The 17,234-nt window shown below is 37.3% G+C and overlaps 1 protein-coding gene across 3 annotated transcripts in view; it reads left to right on the top strand.

Annotated features, from left to right (window-relative positions):
• Positions 1-16,351, top strand: part of RNF157 (ring finger protein 157) — a 93,092-nt gene extending 76,741 nt beyond the window's left edge. The window contains exons 17-20 of one of the 3 annotated variants that reach the window (XM_039328002.1): positions 705-753; positions 2,675-2,785; positions 8,969-9,009; positions 12,012-12,145. In XM_039328002.1, the coding sequence (XP_039183936.1) occupies positions 705-753; positions 2,675-2,785; positions 8,969-9,009 (201 nt within the window). In that variant the 3' untranslated portion in view covers positions 12,012-12,145. Of the gene's footprint in view, positions 1-704; positions 754-2,674; positions 2,786-8,968; positions 9,010-12,011 lie in introns of all 3 variants that reach the window. The other 2 variants (XM_039327999.1, XM_039328003.1) reach the window with 2 other exon arrangements.
• Positions 16,352-17,234: the final 883 nt, after the last annotated feature.

The following is a 17,234-nucleotide window of genomic DNA, read 5'->3' as shown; positions in this document are numbered from 1 at the left end:
AGGCAAGCAAGCAAACAAGCTAGTTTGGAAAAACTCGATATACTTAAACTGGATTACTGTGGCTAGAATGATTAGCTGAGCCTATTATAGAAACATGGAAAACTGATGGCAGAAAAAGACCTAGTGGTCCATCAAATCTGCCCTTTGAGTTTTTTTGTTTTCTTTTTACTATTTATTCTTTTTATATTTTATTCATTCAAGGAAGCAAGATAATTTCTTGTGTGTGGGTCTTTTATTGTAACTGTTCCTTTTGGCCTAGTCTAAATTACTGCAACACACTTCTAAAAGTTTACATTGTGTGCTTTGTGCCCCCCAAAAATATGACTATCTACACACAGCATGGGTGTCAAACTGCTGGCCCGCGGGCCGGATGCATCATAGCAAAACTGCGCCGACCCCATTGCCAGCAATGGTAAAAAAGTCGTGACACGTCGCAACACGTCACATGACGTTGCGAGTTTAACACCCCTGATCTACAGGCCAGCATTCAGATCTGTGATTCCAAATTTTATAATTTGGAATTGTAAATACGACTCAGAAAATGTCAGTTCTATATGCTTTTTAAAGCAAGCGCTTGCAAAAAGATTAGCCAAGTTATAGTTTCCCCAATCTTTGGAGGACAGAATGCTGTGGGAATATTAATATCATCCTTACTACATGGTGAGTCATTGATTTGTATATTCACACCTTATCTTTTTCGGCAGGGGAATGATGTCATGGAAGAAGAGGATGCCTCTCCGACACAGGAAGATGGTAACACAGAATACAGCATTGCTTCATGCCCCATGTTGTTTCTCTTTCACATCTAGCACAGGCAGGGTTCATCGTGAACAAGGAAAGAGCAGAGCTGAGGCATATTGGCTTGGGGCAAGCTCAGTATTGCTAATTGAATTGCTATAGTTTGAAGCGTCAGGCCTTTCTTAAATGAGCAGGTAGAAGGCATTTGAAAACATGAAAAGTTTAAAGAGATCTGCCAGTTTTCCTTGTTTATTTTCAGGAAAAATGGGCAGAAGTTAAACAACTAGTAGGCAGTAGGTCAGCAAATTATTTTTGACTCCCAATTGTCTGAGAGTTACAAGGGTTGGAATAATATCCCCATTCAACATTTCATTGCTGAAAAAGATATTTGGAGAGGAATCAAAACTAGGTTTTTGTTGTGTTTTGGCTGACAGGACTTTTATTAGTTGTAGAACCAAGTTCCAAATTCCTGAACATAATGCTCAGAACTCTGCAATTCTGACTATATGTCCACTTGAGTTAAAAAGTTTTGTATCTGGCTGGCAAGACATTCTGTTAAAATGAAAACCTGAAACATATTACTGATTTTAATATTTATTCTTTCACAGTAACTTTCATTCCCTACATTCCACACACACACCCCAAAAAATTAAAAAGGCAGTTTGGTCCCCTGGGAAACCATGGAGTTTGATATATTAACATATTTATGTTCTCTTGACATTGAATGATTTCATGTATTCCATAGTTAAAATTTAGGGATGTGGTCAGTTTCTCTTTTCCAGAGAGCAAACTGAAGGTGTTACAAAGTCTCAGCTTGCTCTTTTGAAATTAAATGGCTAAATTCTCAGATTTTCTTGAGGCTGTCTAAAAGTTGGGAAAGTTATTGTGGCTGTTAATATTATTAAAAATAATTTTATGTTTTCTTTTGAGGCAATGCCCTCTGCATGCTTCAGCTTTGATTTCATTCTGCAGTCTAAATTAGATCTGAATATTAACAAGAAACACTTTTTGATTATCTCAATTTTTATTAAAATAAATGCTATGGTTGATTAAATAATTGTTCATTGTCAGCAAAGTCAGAAATGCTTCACGTTGATGAATATTATTGGACACTATACAAATGGGAATTCCCCCTTTTATTTTTTAAATATAGATTTTGTTTTATTTTTAAAATTTGTCCAAACCTTGCAGCAGCAGACTGATGTACACAAAATAAACCCTTATCATGATTCTTCTTTTTTCTCTTGGCATCTTGCCCAGAATAATGAAACCCATAACTTTGGGGAAGTTGTGTGATTTCTCAGAGCCCATTGAGCAAAGCTTCCTAGACTATCTAGGGAAAGGATTGTATCCTATCTGGCTCTACCTTCTTGTCACAACCAAATCAAGGTTCTGCTGTGTTTTGATTGCTGAGAATATTCCATAGATGCCAGCCAGAGACAACTTAAACCATAAAATAGGTGCTTTCCTTGAACTTTCTCTATGGCGCTATGACTGGTTTATTTGATACCTTTATATACAAGATCAAATCTCTTCCTACATGCCATTTATATTTCCATATTGGCAAGGATAGCCTTGAAACAGGAAGTGAAAATGGAGGTGGTGGAGGAAACCAGCCACAATAGCTTTTGGCCGCTGCATCCCCATCTCTTATTGTCCACTCTCTACCTTAGTCCCCCTTGACCTGAGGTCTTCCAGATATGTAGAGACTTCAGTCCTCAGAATTCCCAACTAGTGGAGACTGTAATTGGGAATTTGGGGATTTGAAATGTCAACAGACCTGGAGGTAGCAGGTTGGAGAAGGCTGTTCTACCTTTTTGGCCACTGTTGAGGTTTTCTTCATTTCTGAAGTGTGTGATGTTTTCTGCTACCTTAAAGAGGAGCAGAATTAAACCAAAGCCTCACCCCCTCTCTAACTGCATTAACTCCTTTGCAGGCCAAAGGACAGGCGCATACCTAGGTATGGAGTGTGACAATAACAATGACATTGGCAACGCAAGCGTGAAAGTTCTGGACAATAAGGTGTGCTCTGAGGCCCGCTTACCTGGTGAGTGGCTGTCTGCTGAACATGAACTTTGAAGGGAGGTGGGAGGACAGTTTCTTATATATCCCTCCTCTGCTTTAAATCCCGCCACCACCTGAGAGCTGTCAGCCATTAATCATAGTACATACTTATTAGAATTATACAGGTTAGGGAAATGGATAGGAAGGAGAATGCTATTTTTGTGTGGCTTCTTCCTGATACTTAAAACCGCTCTCTCTTGTCTCCCTCCCCTGCCCACCTCGACCTACGTCACACTAGATCATAGAGATAAAGGTCAGATTTCCAAAATATAGAGCAAATTTCGAAGGTGGTTTTCTTCAATGAATGCTGGTAATTGCAGTTTCAGTACCTTCTAGGAAACTGCTTAGATTACCTTAACCCTTCAGTCTCTAATCTTTGCAGACTGAGGGAGCCAGTGTTTAACCTAAAGTGCATCATTTGTGGTATCCTTTTTTACTTCCTGCTATTTGCCTTCCTACATTTCTTTTCTCCTTGCCCTGCTTTTTTCCCCCTCTCAAATCCTTTTCACAATCATTCTTCACTCTTAAACTTTTTAAATCCAAGAAAATAAAAAGGATAATACTAGTAGCACAACTGGTTTTGGATTGGGCTATAAACTACTCAATCTCAGTTTGCCTGGCACTATCACACAGCTACAATTTTCAGAGTACTTTGAAGGGAAGCCACAAATTTGGAAGCAATTTAAGTGTGTAGTTTGAAGATGATTACACTCATTTGCTATAAGAGATAGGTTGGGTAGTTAGATCTGAGCCCAAACCTGATCAAAGTCAAGATTCTTCCCAACAGTGTTAAAGGCTAAAGGTTAAAGTATAAGAAGCAACATCTAAGAATTTCTAGCCTATAGAAATAAAAGGCAAAGTCTTCTACAGGCAGATAGTTCCAATAGGTAGAAAAGGAACTTCTTGGGTTCTTATTCTAGAACAGGAGTCTTCAAACTTGGCCCTTTTATGACTTGTGGACTTCAACTCCCAGAATTCCTGGCATGCCTGGCTGAGGAATTCTGGGAATTGAAGTCCACAAGTCATAAAAGGCCAAGTTTGAAGACCCCTGTTCTAGAAGATCTAGTTTAGTTTCCCATCCTGGAATCCTTTGGAAATAATTTCAGATCCTGTAATTCCAAGGCCATAACCGTGCCAGCTAGGGAATTATAGATGAACACATCTGAAGATAAGAGAAATCCATTTGGTAGTATCTATTTCATTCAGTCCGTGAAATGACCAATTCTTAATTTTCTAGCATAATAAGAACTGATTATTGCCACCTCCCCAGCTTATTTTATGTCTGCCTAGAAGTCCCTAGATTTCTTTTTATCCATATACATAGGAAACCCAATAATGACAGATAATGACCAAGCATGAGTATATTTTCCGCAAAAACATATTTGGTATCCTTTGGTGACGCCCAAATATCACAATCCCAGCTTTAGTTGGCTACTAATTCTGGATATGTTTTCTTTCTTCTCTTTGCTCTTTCATTGATTTTTCTCCCCCTCTCCTCCCCCCCACTGGATTTCATCAGTGTGAAAGTTCATGTTCGCTCTTGCCAACACAGTACCTGTTTTTGTTTTCCTTAGTCCATGCTCTCATCCCTTCATTTTCTCTATGTTGTTGAATGATTATAAACTTTACTGACTGTCCTTTTATGGGTCTGAAGGAAACTGAAATGTGGATTGAATTGATGTGCAAATTAACAACGCCACTGTCAAGGGCTGGTTAGATTTTTTTCTTTAAAAAAAAGCATTTTTGATTTTTAACACTGCTCAATTTTGCATTTGTAACTTCCTTAGATTTCAATTAGATAAATATACCTCACTTTCTTTGGTGTGTACCTCACATTTCTAAAACAGAGGTGCACCAGACCCTTTCAATCAGGTCAGTAAAAGTGCCATTGTTTCAAAAACCATGGTAACCGATTCCTTGCTTATTTCACCTTCCCCAAAGTTTCAAGGCTGCCTCTTTCATGGTTGGTATAATAATTCAATGCGGTTGAAAGGAGTGCTTTCTTCATCCTTCATTTCCTTACATAGCTACGAGCAAGCTAAATCTCTTCTCCTATTGTCATCTTGTCTCTCTTACTAATTTATTCCATTTGGGAAACTTTGTGGGTAATCCAGGCTTTGCTGTGCCAACTACATATGTGCCAGCTGATAAGCTGACCTGCATCAATAGTAACAATATAATTTCTACTAGAGCAGGAATCATTTAAACACAGGCATGCTAGGTCATTTCAGTTTCAAGATGAAAAAAAGATGTTCTTTGGAATATTACCTCTATAGATATATTAATTACATACCTGCATACATAGCCCCCCCCCCTCTCTCTCACACACACACACATTCATTCACACTCATTCACACACACACACAAACAAACATGTAAAAGTTCAGAACTGGGTAAATTCTAACCAAATATTATGGTAAATACAATTTAAGATGACCTTATGACCCTTCCAGTTGTAATCTTTTAAACTGGTTGTAATCCTGCTTGAGTTGCACAGATAACTGAGCAAATTAATATCACCTGTTAATTATCAGTAGTAAAGTACTTGGCTTTTCAAAGACTATCTCCAAACCAAATTTACTGGAAAACAGATGAAAAAAATGCTAAGGTCTAAAGGTCTTGAAGAGGCCAAAAGAAATCTAGACGCTAGAGGGAAAAGTGCATCTTATTTTGTGCTTCTTTTCTGTTTTATTCAATAAGATCACCAGATTAAATACTCTTGATTTTAGCTTCCCAAGATGAGAACTATATACTAGACACACTAGATAACTCCCCTGAAATAAAATTTGAAATACTTAACCACGATCTACAAAAGAAGGGGTGAAAAATAGTGATCAGTAAGCTCATAAGTCTTATTTCACAAAATATGGCACTGGATCCATGGAAAGCTGGCCAACCAGCACATTGAACAAATAAGGATGGAGAGCAACAGCTTGTCACTTTGTTTTGAGCAAACTGATTAAAAAAGCAATTGTGCTTTCAGCTGGAGGAAAAGAGAATTCTGGAATATGAACAAACCTTCCAAATAGCATTTAAGACAATCCAATCTTTGTCAAAAATTTAAAGAAAAATTCTCATCTAATTAATTATTTCAATCTACAATTGTGGATACATATTCCTAACACTGAATGTCAGGGCTTTCCCCCCCCCCCCCACAAAAGCCAAACAAGATCCCTGACAATAATCAGAAATGCCAAACATGGGTCTCTGAGTATTCCCTGAGACAGTGGGATTATCAGGAGAAGTGACCTGGTGGGCATCGACTTTTTATTTATTTTCCCACGCTCTTTGCTTTGTGTGTGACCAACTAAATATACTGGGTTCATGTTTCCATCAAATATTACTGATCCTTTCTTTCCTCAGAGGTCCCTAGAAATGAGAAAGCGATTAGAGAGATTTTCTGAAAAACATGCAATAGAATTTCCTTAATCCTTTGCACAGCTAACCTTAGTCAGAGCTTGAAGTAGGACCTTAACTTGGGAACTCTAGCAGATAAGGATCATGTCCTTCTCTCATATTATCCAGGTTGTATCTGTAGGCACTTTAGATGTTTCTTCTGCAATATCACCTGAAATATTTGTGGTGATTCAAAAAGGGAGGCTTGGACCTTGGGACCTTGTGGAATAAATTTAATAACGACTCTGCTGCCACAAGAAGCAGCTTCAGTTTTTTTGGCTTGCATACCATTGGGTGGCTTTGCTGCTTGCAAGATTCTTCTGCTGATCCCTTCCCCTCTGTACACTGTTTGTGTACAGAGCCAAATGTTCTGCCCCCTGCCGCCTGCTGACTAACTGTGAATCCTTGAGCAAAGCCATGCTGCTTCTTCACAGCTGCTCAAGAAACAACATGGACTTGTTTCAGAGTCACAGAAGTTACACTCAAGCAGAACTTAGAATGGCTTTCTGATCTGCTGTGCAGAGATGCATGTGGCTTTAAGCCCTTTAGCAAGTGGTTTGAAGATGGTTGTGCTGATCTGTTGGCAAAGGAGAGGTTCTGAAGTTGTCCTTGAGTTTCCCTCACACTCCATTTTCTTCACTCCGAAGTTTGAACTCCTATTCCAGTTAACATCTTCTGGGTAAACTTCACGCCTTGGCCTATGGGTTTTTTAGTCTCTGGATCCTCTTCTTTTTTTTAAGAGCAGATACAGGTAAGTGCTGCTAATCCACATTCCAAGTAGAATGTTGGAGATAAGAAGGCCCACTTAGAAAGAAGATGGATGGGAAGAAAAAAAAAAGCACTTCTGTCTCAGGTGTACATGTTATAGAACAAAATACATAAGCATATGTGATAGTGGATGGAAGTTCTGTATATATTGAAGTTTACAAGATCTATTTAATTCTCAGGTTTCCCATCTTTGCCTATCTAAATAAAAAAGTAGCAAGAAGAGGATCCTTAATGGCAATTTGCAAAGTGTTTTTATGGAAAGTGAAATGGTTTAGTGCCACAAGTAGTTACCAATCTGGCAGTTTTCATTAAACAAGGACGAATGAATGCTGTATTCATGTACTAACTAACTATGGGGTCATTTCAAGCAATAACTTTGCTTTCCTGAGTTATTATCTCCCAACCAGAAGTATAGGAAACCTTATGGGATTTTGCACTGCTTTCTGAGATGTAACATGTTCAGATGCCTTTTCACATGATACCTTATTAAGGTATACAGTATTTTCTACTTTAGTATTTCTGAAATGAGTCTGTGTTTTATAATAATGACAGAGAGACACTCTAGATCAGGGGTATCAAACCGATCGTATCGTGGGCTATATCGTGATGTATTGGGATTTGTTTTGCCCTTGCAGGGACGGGATAGGCGTGGCCTGCACGTGCTGTGTGTTTGACATGCCTGCTCTATACATTATTTCATAGCATAAATTTAATATACGTGTAAAATTGTATCCAATTTAAGAAGTAAAAGTAACCTAGGTTTCTAGCTTCTATTTTTGCTGTGTTTTGTGGATAAAGCAAAAAAGATAGTTTCTTAAACCTTGATAATGTTTTCAGTTGTGCTTTTATTGTGAGATAGTTTGCACATTTCTGTTGAAATTGGGATAATTTAATTAAAAAAGCTGAGAAGCTTAGGCAGAAGTTTAGGCCCCGTGGCTTCTGTGTTTCAGTATTTCTGTTCAGCCCTTAACTAGAGAGAAAGTAGTCTGGCCCGTCCTATAGGACTTCATGACACATCCCATACATTCTAGTGAATTCTTGCTACAGAATGGATCACAATGTTTTATAGTAACATAAAGAAATGGCAAAGACCAGACTACAGTACTAAGCTAGGAATCTTTCACGTGGAGTTACTTCCTTCAAATTTAGGAAGGTAAAACAATCCAGGCATGAATCCTGCTGAAACAAATTTAAATTTGGTGCTACCAATATTAGCAGGAATGGATTGTCTAGGACAGGGGTAGGGAACCTTGGCTCTTTTATGACTTGTGGACTTCAATGCCCAGAATTCCTGAACCAGCCATGCTGACTCAGGAATTCTGGGAGTTGAGATCCACAAGTCATAAAAGAGCCAAGGTTCCCTACCCCTGGATCTTGGGTCCTTCATCCCTGTTTTGAAAACAGGTTTTTTGAAATGAATGAAGAGGCTCTTACAATAAGATGGATGCTACTTATCTTTTGTAGCACTTCCTGGATTGACTCAAGTGTCTGTATAGGTACAAGGTCACCTAGCCATTCAAGGAAGCAGTGAGAAGCAGCCACCCTAGACACAGAAAAAGCATTTTTTGCTGGTAGAAAAAAAAAATTAAAAAAAAATCAAGAATCCATCTACATTTTATACGTTTTCAAAAAATAGGGCTAAATCTCTTGCCCTCTTTGGGTAAATGGAATAGCCATTGTTTTTTTTTTCTATATATTTTTAAAAAATAAAATCGGAACACAAATGTGCCCTGAAAAATGGACAGTAAAGCAGATTGGATTTACACTGATTGGCACATTTCCAAGTTGGAATGTTACTGCCCAGGGTCATCATGCAAACGATCTTTAAAAATTCTTGAGGGGGGGGGCAATAAATGTAATGCAGGAAGCTTTTGTTGTTTCATTCTCTTTCCCTCTCTCTTCTTGACCCCCTCCTCCCCCGCACTGTATGTCTGTGCATTTGTGTGGTCTGTCTTTTCTCTGGTTTACCATTTGCTTTTGGTCTTTCTTTTTTACTGAACAGCTGAAGCTCCGGAATCCTGTCCCATAAACATTGAGGAATAGGTATGAGATATATAAAGTCCTTTGCTGTTCTCACCTGGAAAACATACAGCTCTCATTCTGCAATATAGGGTTCTTTCTCTTTTTAAGGCTTCTCTCACAGGCACAGTCTTTTCGGGGGGGGGGGACACCAAATGTCGTTTCTGTCCAGAGTCAAGAAGTTCCTTTTATCACTTGGATAGAAATGTGCCTAGAGAGCCCTCATTGTATTCAGTGATGTAAAGGACATAGGAAAAGGAATATAGGAACTGCTGTTGTGATTCAGAGATATTATTTGCGCTTACAGCCTTGATCCAAAAACCAGTAGAACAGGGTTAGTTAAGGTCACAGTTGAATTTTAACTTTCAAACCACACTTGCTTTAGACATCAGTCTACATCCTTATGATAGATTACTTTTCTGTATAAGGGAAATAAGCCATTGCAGAACTCAAAGGACTGGGAGAAGGCATCTGAGCTGTGCAGGGAAACCATTTTTCAGGACAATCCTGACCTTATTTTACTGAGAAGTTACTGCTGTCTGCCCAAAAGAGCTGGCTCAGGAAACGGCACATTTGGCAAATAAAAAGAAATGCAGACTGAAGATAGAGGCCTATCCATGTAAGTAAGATGGCAGATGAAAATATAAACATACTATCAAAGAGTTCACTATCACAGCTTCTCCCAGAGATAAAAGGGACATTTAGAAGATCTGTCTGGTGGATTGTTCAGCCACATGGGATGAGGAGGAGGACAATGGAATGAAAATTGACCAAAGCGAAGGTGATTATGTCATTATGTTTTTATTCATCTAAAACGTGGGTAGATTTAAAGGAGCATTAGAATGAATCCATAATGTGTATTAAAGGACTTTTTCTGGCCATGGCAAGTGTTGCCCAGATAGCATGCATTGGAAGGGAGATGGCTAAAAACATTCAAACAAATAGGAATCTGGGGTCTTTGAGTTTGGGAATATATAGCACTGATTGTCAAAAAGCCTTCGGTAGGCCTTGCCCCTGCCCCCAGTGGTTTTTTTTTTTTTTCTGTGATAAAATGGTGGGAACACAGGAGTATAAAAAACATGAAGTATTACTGAAAGTACCATCAGACAATAGGTTTTTTTTGCATGGATAATTTACTGGGTGAAACAAATAATTATCAAAAAAATACAGCATTACAGAAAATTAAATTTGGAAAAATAAGATACGAATGAGATCAGATGCTGTTTCCTCTGGATAAAGCAGGTCAGAAATAGCAGTGCGCTTCTATAAGAATTATAGAAGACATCAGATTGACTAAAAGTGGTTTGGCCAGGTTCCTTTTTATCATGTGTTCTTAGCGGGCTGTCATCAGTGTAATGTGATTTATTTTTTAATTTTCAGGGTTTGATAGTTGCACATTACTTGACTGTAATAGTTACTTGGTTGAGTATTTTTTGGCAACTCCTTTTAAGCATTTTTTTTTTCCTAGAAGGCTTTATTGGTGTTCATCCCCTTGTCCCCAGACTTCCTTGTCATTAAGTATTGCATCAATTGCCAGGAATCCATATAACTTAAAACTCTTATAAGTAGTGTTGCTTGTATATAAGTATGTTTTCCAAAATATATTCTTTAATTGAAAGGATGTATATGTACTATATGTCAGAGATCAAAATTAAAAAAATAAAGTTTAATCCATGATTGAATGTAATGGCCATATTTTTATGCTGCAACAAACATATTTCCTGAAAAGTGTGTGAGACAGAACATTTTTTGCAGAAGTGTCTCATTATTACATGGGGAACATGTAGAAATGCAGGATATTTTTTTCTAGTTTTGGGGGATAAAAATTGAACACCTCAAACATAAACTAATACACACAAAAGACAACCTTAGTTGCTTCTTGTATTCAGTGAAGAACCAAATTTATGTCTTGCAGCGCATAACCCTGGGTTTTATTCAAACTAACTTGTGTAAACAATTTTTTATGTACTATGTCAGTAGCAAAATAGCTGTCATAAGGTTAACAATAGTCGTTTTTGTGCTTGAAATATCTCAGGTTCATGCTCTTGCAGAAAATATTGGCTGTTTTATTATCAAATTCTTAAGTCTTGTCCATCTGCTATTGGGTAACTTGGTATAAATCTATATAGTTGCTGCTGTGCTGTTTTTATTTGGGTTATTCAGCTAGCTCACCTTTCCCCAACTGGTATAATCTCAATATGACAGAGATACAGTTCCCCACATTCCAAGCCAGTATCCTGGTAATCCTTGGTAGAAATACTAGAAGTTGTGATTCCATCTAGAGGAGTCTAAGTTGGAAAGGGCTAAATTAGTGAGTCTTATCAAGGATCTGCAACAGTATTTCTCTTCTCCAAAGCAGAAGCAAAGTTCTGCCTCTTAGGAATGGCGGCAGCAAATGAGATTTAATCAAAATAGGGCTAAATATCCCTTTCCACCTATTTTGTTTGGAACACTTTGTACAGGATATGAATATCTGCAAGCACTTTATTTTCTTTGGAATAATAGCAGCTTTCACTTTCACATCTAATAACTCCTCTGTATTAGTTAAGTAACTTGTATAAACCATAGCAAAGTTCCTAAAACCAGCTACCGTATTTTATGTTGGCATACCTGTCAATATGTCTTGGTAAGCATGACCAAGTGGAAGGCTCGAAAGTATGTTAGGCTGTTTACCCTTTTTTAAAATGGAAGATTAGCAGTCGGTCTGACAATACTTCTAGGGATAGTAAAATGTAAATGTGCCTTTTAAAAAGCATTTGATTTAATAGAATGTTTTGTAATAAGTGCCAACATAAGAAGGGGAATGTAGAATCCTAGAAAAAACTAAACAAAGTTATATAAGCAGTGTAATATTTTACAGAGTGATACTAATCTTATTGGTAGTACTAAATAATGTAATTGACTTGATATCTGTTGAGATTTAAGGTGTAAATATGGATATTGCCTCTTCTGGAATGCTGATATGCTATTTCTGAACTTGGCTGAGCTCACACCCACAATGCTCTTCACTGCTTTTTTTGTCATAGATCTTCCAATATCAGCTGACAAATCTCCGAACCACAGCCAAATGCTGAGACGCCCCTTCTCTGATAATGCTGATCGGGATTTTGCTGAAGATACGCAGTATATGTTGGGACCTCTGTGTCCTCGATATCACATTGTTTCAAAGGGAGAATAATGATACTAAACACATCTTCACAATGATATAAAGAAGAGCAGCAAAGCTGTGGGTATAAACTTCATCAAGTACTGCAGATCATATGATACCTATTTTAAATAGCTACATAATACTAAGCATACAAAATCACTAATTCAATGGTTTGTGGTGATGGTTTGTGTTAAAATGAACTTGCAGTGAGGATGGATGAATGAACTTGAGATGAATGAGTTTGAGATGGATTTGATGATTGGTGCCTCCATAAATTCTCTCTCCCTCTCCTATTTCTATCTTGCCAACTCAACCGGCTTTGTAATCATTGTTTTCTTTTATGTTTTTAACCTAACACTTGTTCGGTGATTGTCATGACACTGGGTTCCTTATGCTAGCTATGAATTAATGCCAGGTTATCTGTTAAGTTCTTAGCATGTACATACTAAATGTGTGATTGTGAAAATGTAATGTATGCAGAAACAAATTCACACTTCCAAACCTATGCATTGGCAGAGCACCGTGTCTTCTCCACCAGGAATGATAAAATGCATTTGATATTACCTAATGCCTACTGACGTGAGAAGAAACATAATGATCTGCCTTTTTATCTATTCCAGTTTCATCCTGTAGCCTTTTAATTATCTTTCAAACATGCTCAGTTAGCTGTTCTGAGCCACATCTGAGGGGCTAATGCCAAAGATCTAATATCAGTTATAGATTATTCAAGATCTGGGCTGAATTGTGGACTGTAACACACAGACATAATGCTGTTTCAGGGGAATTAACATGCCCGTACAAACAATACTTTGGCAAAGAAATAAGTGGTGTCTAGCAGCTCTCTCCAAGTGGATAAATAGGTAGTGTAGCTAGCTCTAATTGAAACTTTCCAATAGGGAGATTTCTCTGTATGAAAATTCATACAGATGTCCCTCTCTTTGAGGAAAAAAAAAGAACTTTATGTGAAAATGTGGCTGGGGAAAATAAAAAGAACTGGCATAAAATAGCAATTTATTGAGAGATATATTAAATGCATTATTTATATGGTGATGCCACTTGAATTTCATGCATGTTGTTAAAGTCTGTTTATATGGGTAAAAACCCTTTAAAGGTGTCTCATTATGCATTTGTTAATTAACATGTTAACATATTTCCCTTGGTGACGAATATATGAAAATCATACCAAAGCAGCAATGTGATTTCTTTTACACTGAAAAAAAATTATTTGCTTGTTTATGTAACGATCATGCTGCAATTCTCTTTCCTCTCTCCCCCACATATTACTAGCAATCTGGTGAATCTCCAGTACAGTTTTTGAATATATGCATTAAAACTAATGGACGTTTTACAGTTTTTGAGATAGGATCTCTACTGGACTACTGAAACTATGGACATAAATGGCATTCAAGCAATTTTTGAAGACATGGCAGGAGCAAAACTACTAACTGTAGATGTTTAGGGTTTTTTTTTCTATTTAAAGCTGCTTTACCTGTCTTTGGGTGCCTACCTATAGGAGATTAACCATAAAATAACCATAAAGTCCTACAGCTGGACAATCTAGTTCCATTAATAATTTAGTGAGAAGGATTCATTTATAATTTCCATAGGAATAATAGTGGTGGACTGCTTCGTTTTACACTGAATCCTTGCTTCCAGGTCTTTGTTAATAAGCTATAGTAACTGACAATTCTTCATAGGGACATAGAGTTATTTTCCAAGAGAGACTTTCTGGATGATGACCTTGCATAGCCTCCAAGGGAAGGAGACAAAGTGTACATCGTCACATTCTGCATCATTCCTTATCCTCTTTTCAAGGTTAAAAATGCAAATCTGCTCAGGTACTATTATATCTTACTTTGCGTAGTCACATAAGAGCCAATGGGTGTATTGCTACATAGACAGCATTTCCACTGCATCCTTGGATGACTTAATGAAAAATACCTAGCTGAGTTTAAATACGCATTAACTAAACAATAAAAAGAAAAAAAAGGAAAAAAAGGAAACAAAGCAAAACTACTCAGCTCTTATTTTGACTAAATCTTCTCCAACAAGGAGATGTTACAAAAGCAACTGTGAAGAACAGAATAAAGTGACAGGATTGAGGTTTGAGAGCAAAAGAAACATTTTTATTTTTGAATAAGAAAATTAATCCAGTATCAGTTGAATTTTATCCTTGGATACCAAAGGAACTGGTGGATGATGCTGCATAATCTTTGAAAAATCTTGGAGATCAGGTAATGTGCAATGCAGAGGAAAATAAATGTTGGCCTCTTCAAAAAGGAGAAGAAGAAGGATCCAGAGAACTAGAGGTCAATCTAGTATCTGAGAAGATTCTACAACAGATTGTAAAATGATTGATCCAGTAATTACCTTGTTTTCAAAAGCCAGCTTGGATTTGTCAAGAAGTCTAACGTAGCAACCTTGCTACAACATGAAATGCCATAGATGTAATTCAGTATTCTTTATTTCAATAAAGAATTTGAAAAAAGTACCCCATGATATTTTGATTAGCCAACTGCTTAGTTGTGGATTTAATTGTATAATAATTAAGCAGTTGATTTTAAAATCATATTTAAGAGTATCCAGCAATAATTCCATATCAAATCAAATGAATTTTTATAAATGATTGGAATGAGAAGTGAAAATTAGATTAGAATTCTTTTTTTGCCAAATGTGATTGGACATACAATGCTTCTCAGGTTTACTGATAGCATCTTCAAAGATAGAAATAAGGCTTAGAACAATCTTGACAGAAATGAATAAAAAATAATAGATATAATATAATAAGAAAAATAATGGATCACAAAATAATAGAATGAAATTTAATATATAAGTGCGCTGTCACAAATTTTATTCAGCAGGTGATGTTGCTGCAAAAAAAGGCAACATAAATTTTAGATTTTATGTAAGTATAAGTATCAAATTATTAAATTGCAGGAAGTAATTGTTCCATTTTATTATAGTCCGATCTTATCTAGACTATCAATTCCAGTTCTTGATACTGAACATTAAAAATGATTAAAATAAAATGCAATAAGTTCAAAGAAAGCAATGAGAATGACCAGGAAGCTGGAAATGAAGACCCGTGAAAAGAGGAATAGAGAATGATTGACCGAGGACAGATAACTAGGAAGAAAAGAGCATCCTCAAAGGCCTGAAAGGGTGTCCCAGAAGAAGATCAATTTCCGTTCTTTATCCTTTTAGAATACAGGACATGTAATAATGAACTTAAAAAGAGTTCAGTTGAACGTTAGGAAAAGCTTGGAAGAAGTGGGTTCCCCTTTACTGCATGTGCAAAGTGGATGCCAGACAGCCGTCTGTCAAGAATTCCTGCACTGAGCAGGAGATTGGATTTGATGGACTAAATGGCCCCTCCTAGTTCTTTGATTTTATGAACAATATTGATAGTATTTTGAAAGTCCAACAACAACAGCAACAAACTAACATAAAACCTTGGATAATTATTTTCAGCTTGAATGAGCTTCAGGGGCATTCAGAATAGTGTCCCTTGAAGTGACTAAGTGGATCTGGAGTCTTCACATGGTTTGGTACAGCTGGTGAACACCCATAAAACTATTCTGTCCTATGAGCATGACTTTGTCCAACTGTTCGCATTCTTCATTTAGAAATCTAGGCAAAAGTACATTTTCTCAAGCTTACCTCACCTTTTATGTAGTATGCCTGTAAAATATCCATATACTGAAACAATGCCTGCGATTAGGACAAATATTGACAAAGATCATGGGGTTGGCTTAGGCAATATGTATATACTTCATTCTGTTCTCACCAATACTCTTGAAATGTGTGGTCCTAATGTTCAGGCATCTCTCTAAAGACCGTAATAATGGTAATCAAATGGCGGGGAAAGAAATGGCCCAGCAAGGCCATTTTAAAATGTAGCTTTCTCTTGTAGCCTTTTTCTCTCAGGGACGAAGGCCATATTTCATGCACCCCTCCTAGCCAGTTTTTGTTTTTGTGAAAACAGAAATTGTCACATGCAGAAATTGAGCCCATCTGAAATAGGTTGATGAGCAAAGAGTGGAAGCAGATAAGCAAGTGGAACCTCACTCAGGACTGCAGTTATATTTGACTCTGGGCAATGAAGAATGAAGCCCTCTGGATACACTTATGTGCACCTCAATGACAATGATGCAATATGTATTTAGGATTGCATGACTCTTTTAAAGAGTGAATAAAACTGTTTACAATGGAAAGAAAGCTGTTGAGTGGAATGGTGTGTTTTTAGGAGGGGGCAAGGAAAGTGTGTTACCTTCACGTTTTTCAGTGTTTTATTTCTCACAGTTGCTCTTATAGCTGTGAAAAGACTCAAAGGTTTAAAGATTAATGTTAAGCAGATGTATGTTGGTCTCAGGGTGCTCTCTATTGCTTCCTGTGTCATGATTGAAATTTGTTGCCCTTTTTAGCCACACTTTCATATACTAAGCATGCTCAAAGAAATGAAAAGTTCTGATAGCTATTGCAAGGCTATTAGCTTGTACTCAGAAAGGAAAACCTGTACATTGATTAATATAGTATTTCAGGAAAACGTAGCTGAAAAAGCTCAAACACTTAAGATTTGGCAGGATCTCTGAGTTAGAAAGTTCTAAAAAGAAAAAAAAATAGAAAAGACAAAATGATTCAGACCCAGAACAAACCACCACATCCTGAAAGTTCTGCCAAACCATTTTGGGTTGATCCCAGTTCATCAGAAACAAAATCCCAAAGACTTTGGTTCTGTGTTTCAGAAAGAGAGCAAAACTTCAAGTAATGTTGCAGGGCAAATACAACATGAGCCATGTGTATCAATGCGATCACCCCACCTCCCTTAAGTACCTCCAACTATGGCAGTTTCTACTAGCCTACATGGCCCTGATCTTCCCAGCACTTTCATCTTCCTTCTCTGCCATGCCCCGATCGTCCAGAACTTTTCCTTCTCCTCCTCAGCTACAGCCAATATCCCAGCACCACATATACTACTTGCCAGTATGCCCAGTGCTTTTTCTTCTCATTTACCACAGTGTTGCTGCCGTGACTGTTTCCAGCATATGCCTTTCCTTCTCTTCCCTCCTGTAGCCATGGTCTCCAATATAATAGATGATCT

This window comes from Crotalus tigris, unplaced genomic scaffold, assembly GCF_016545835.1.
Source record: "Crotalus tigris isolate CLP2741 ecotype Arizona unplaced genomic scaffold, ASM1654583v1 scf7180000024370.6872682, whole genome shotgun sequence".
Lineage (NCBI taxonomy): Eukaryota > Metazoa > Chordata > Lepidosauria > Squamata > Viperidae > Crotalus > Crotalus tigris.
Note: the sequence above shows the minus strand (reverse complement) of the source record. Positions and strands in the feature narration are given on the sequence as shown.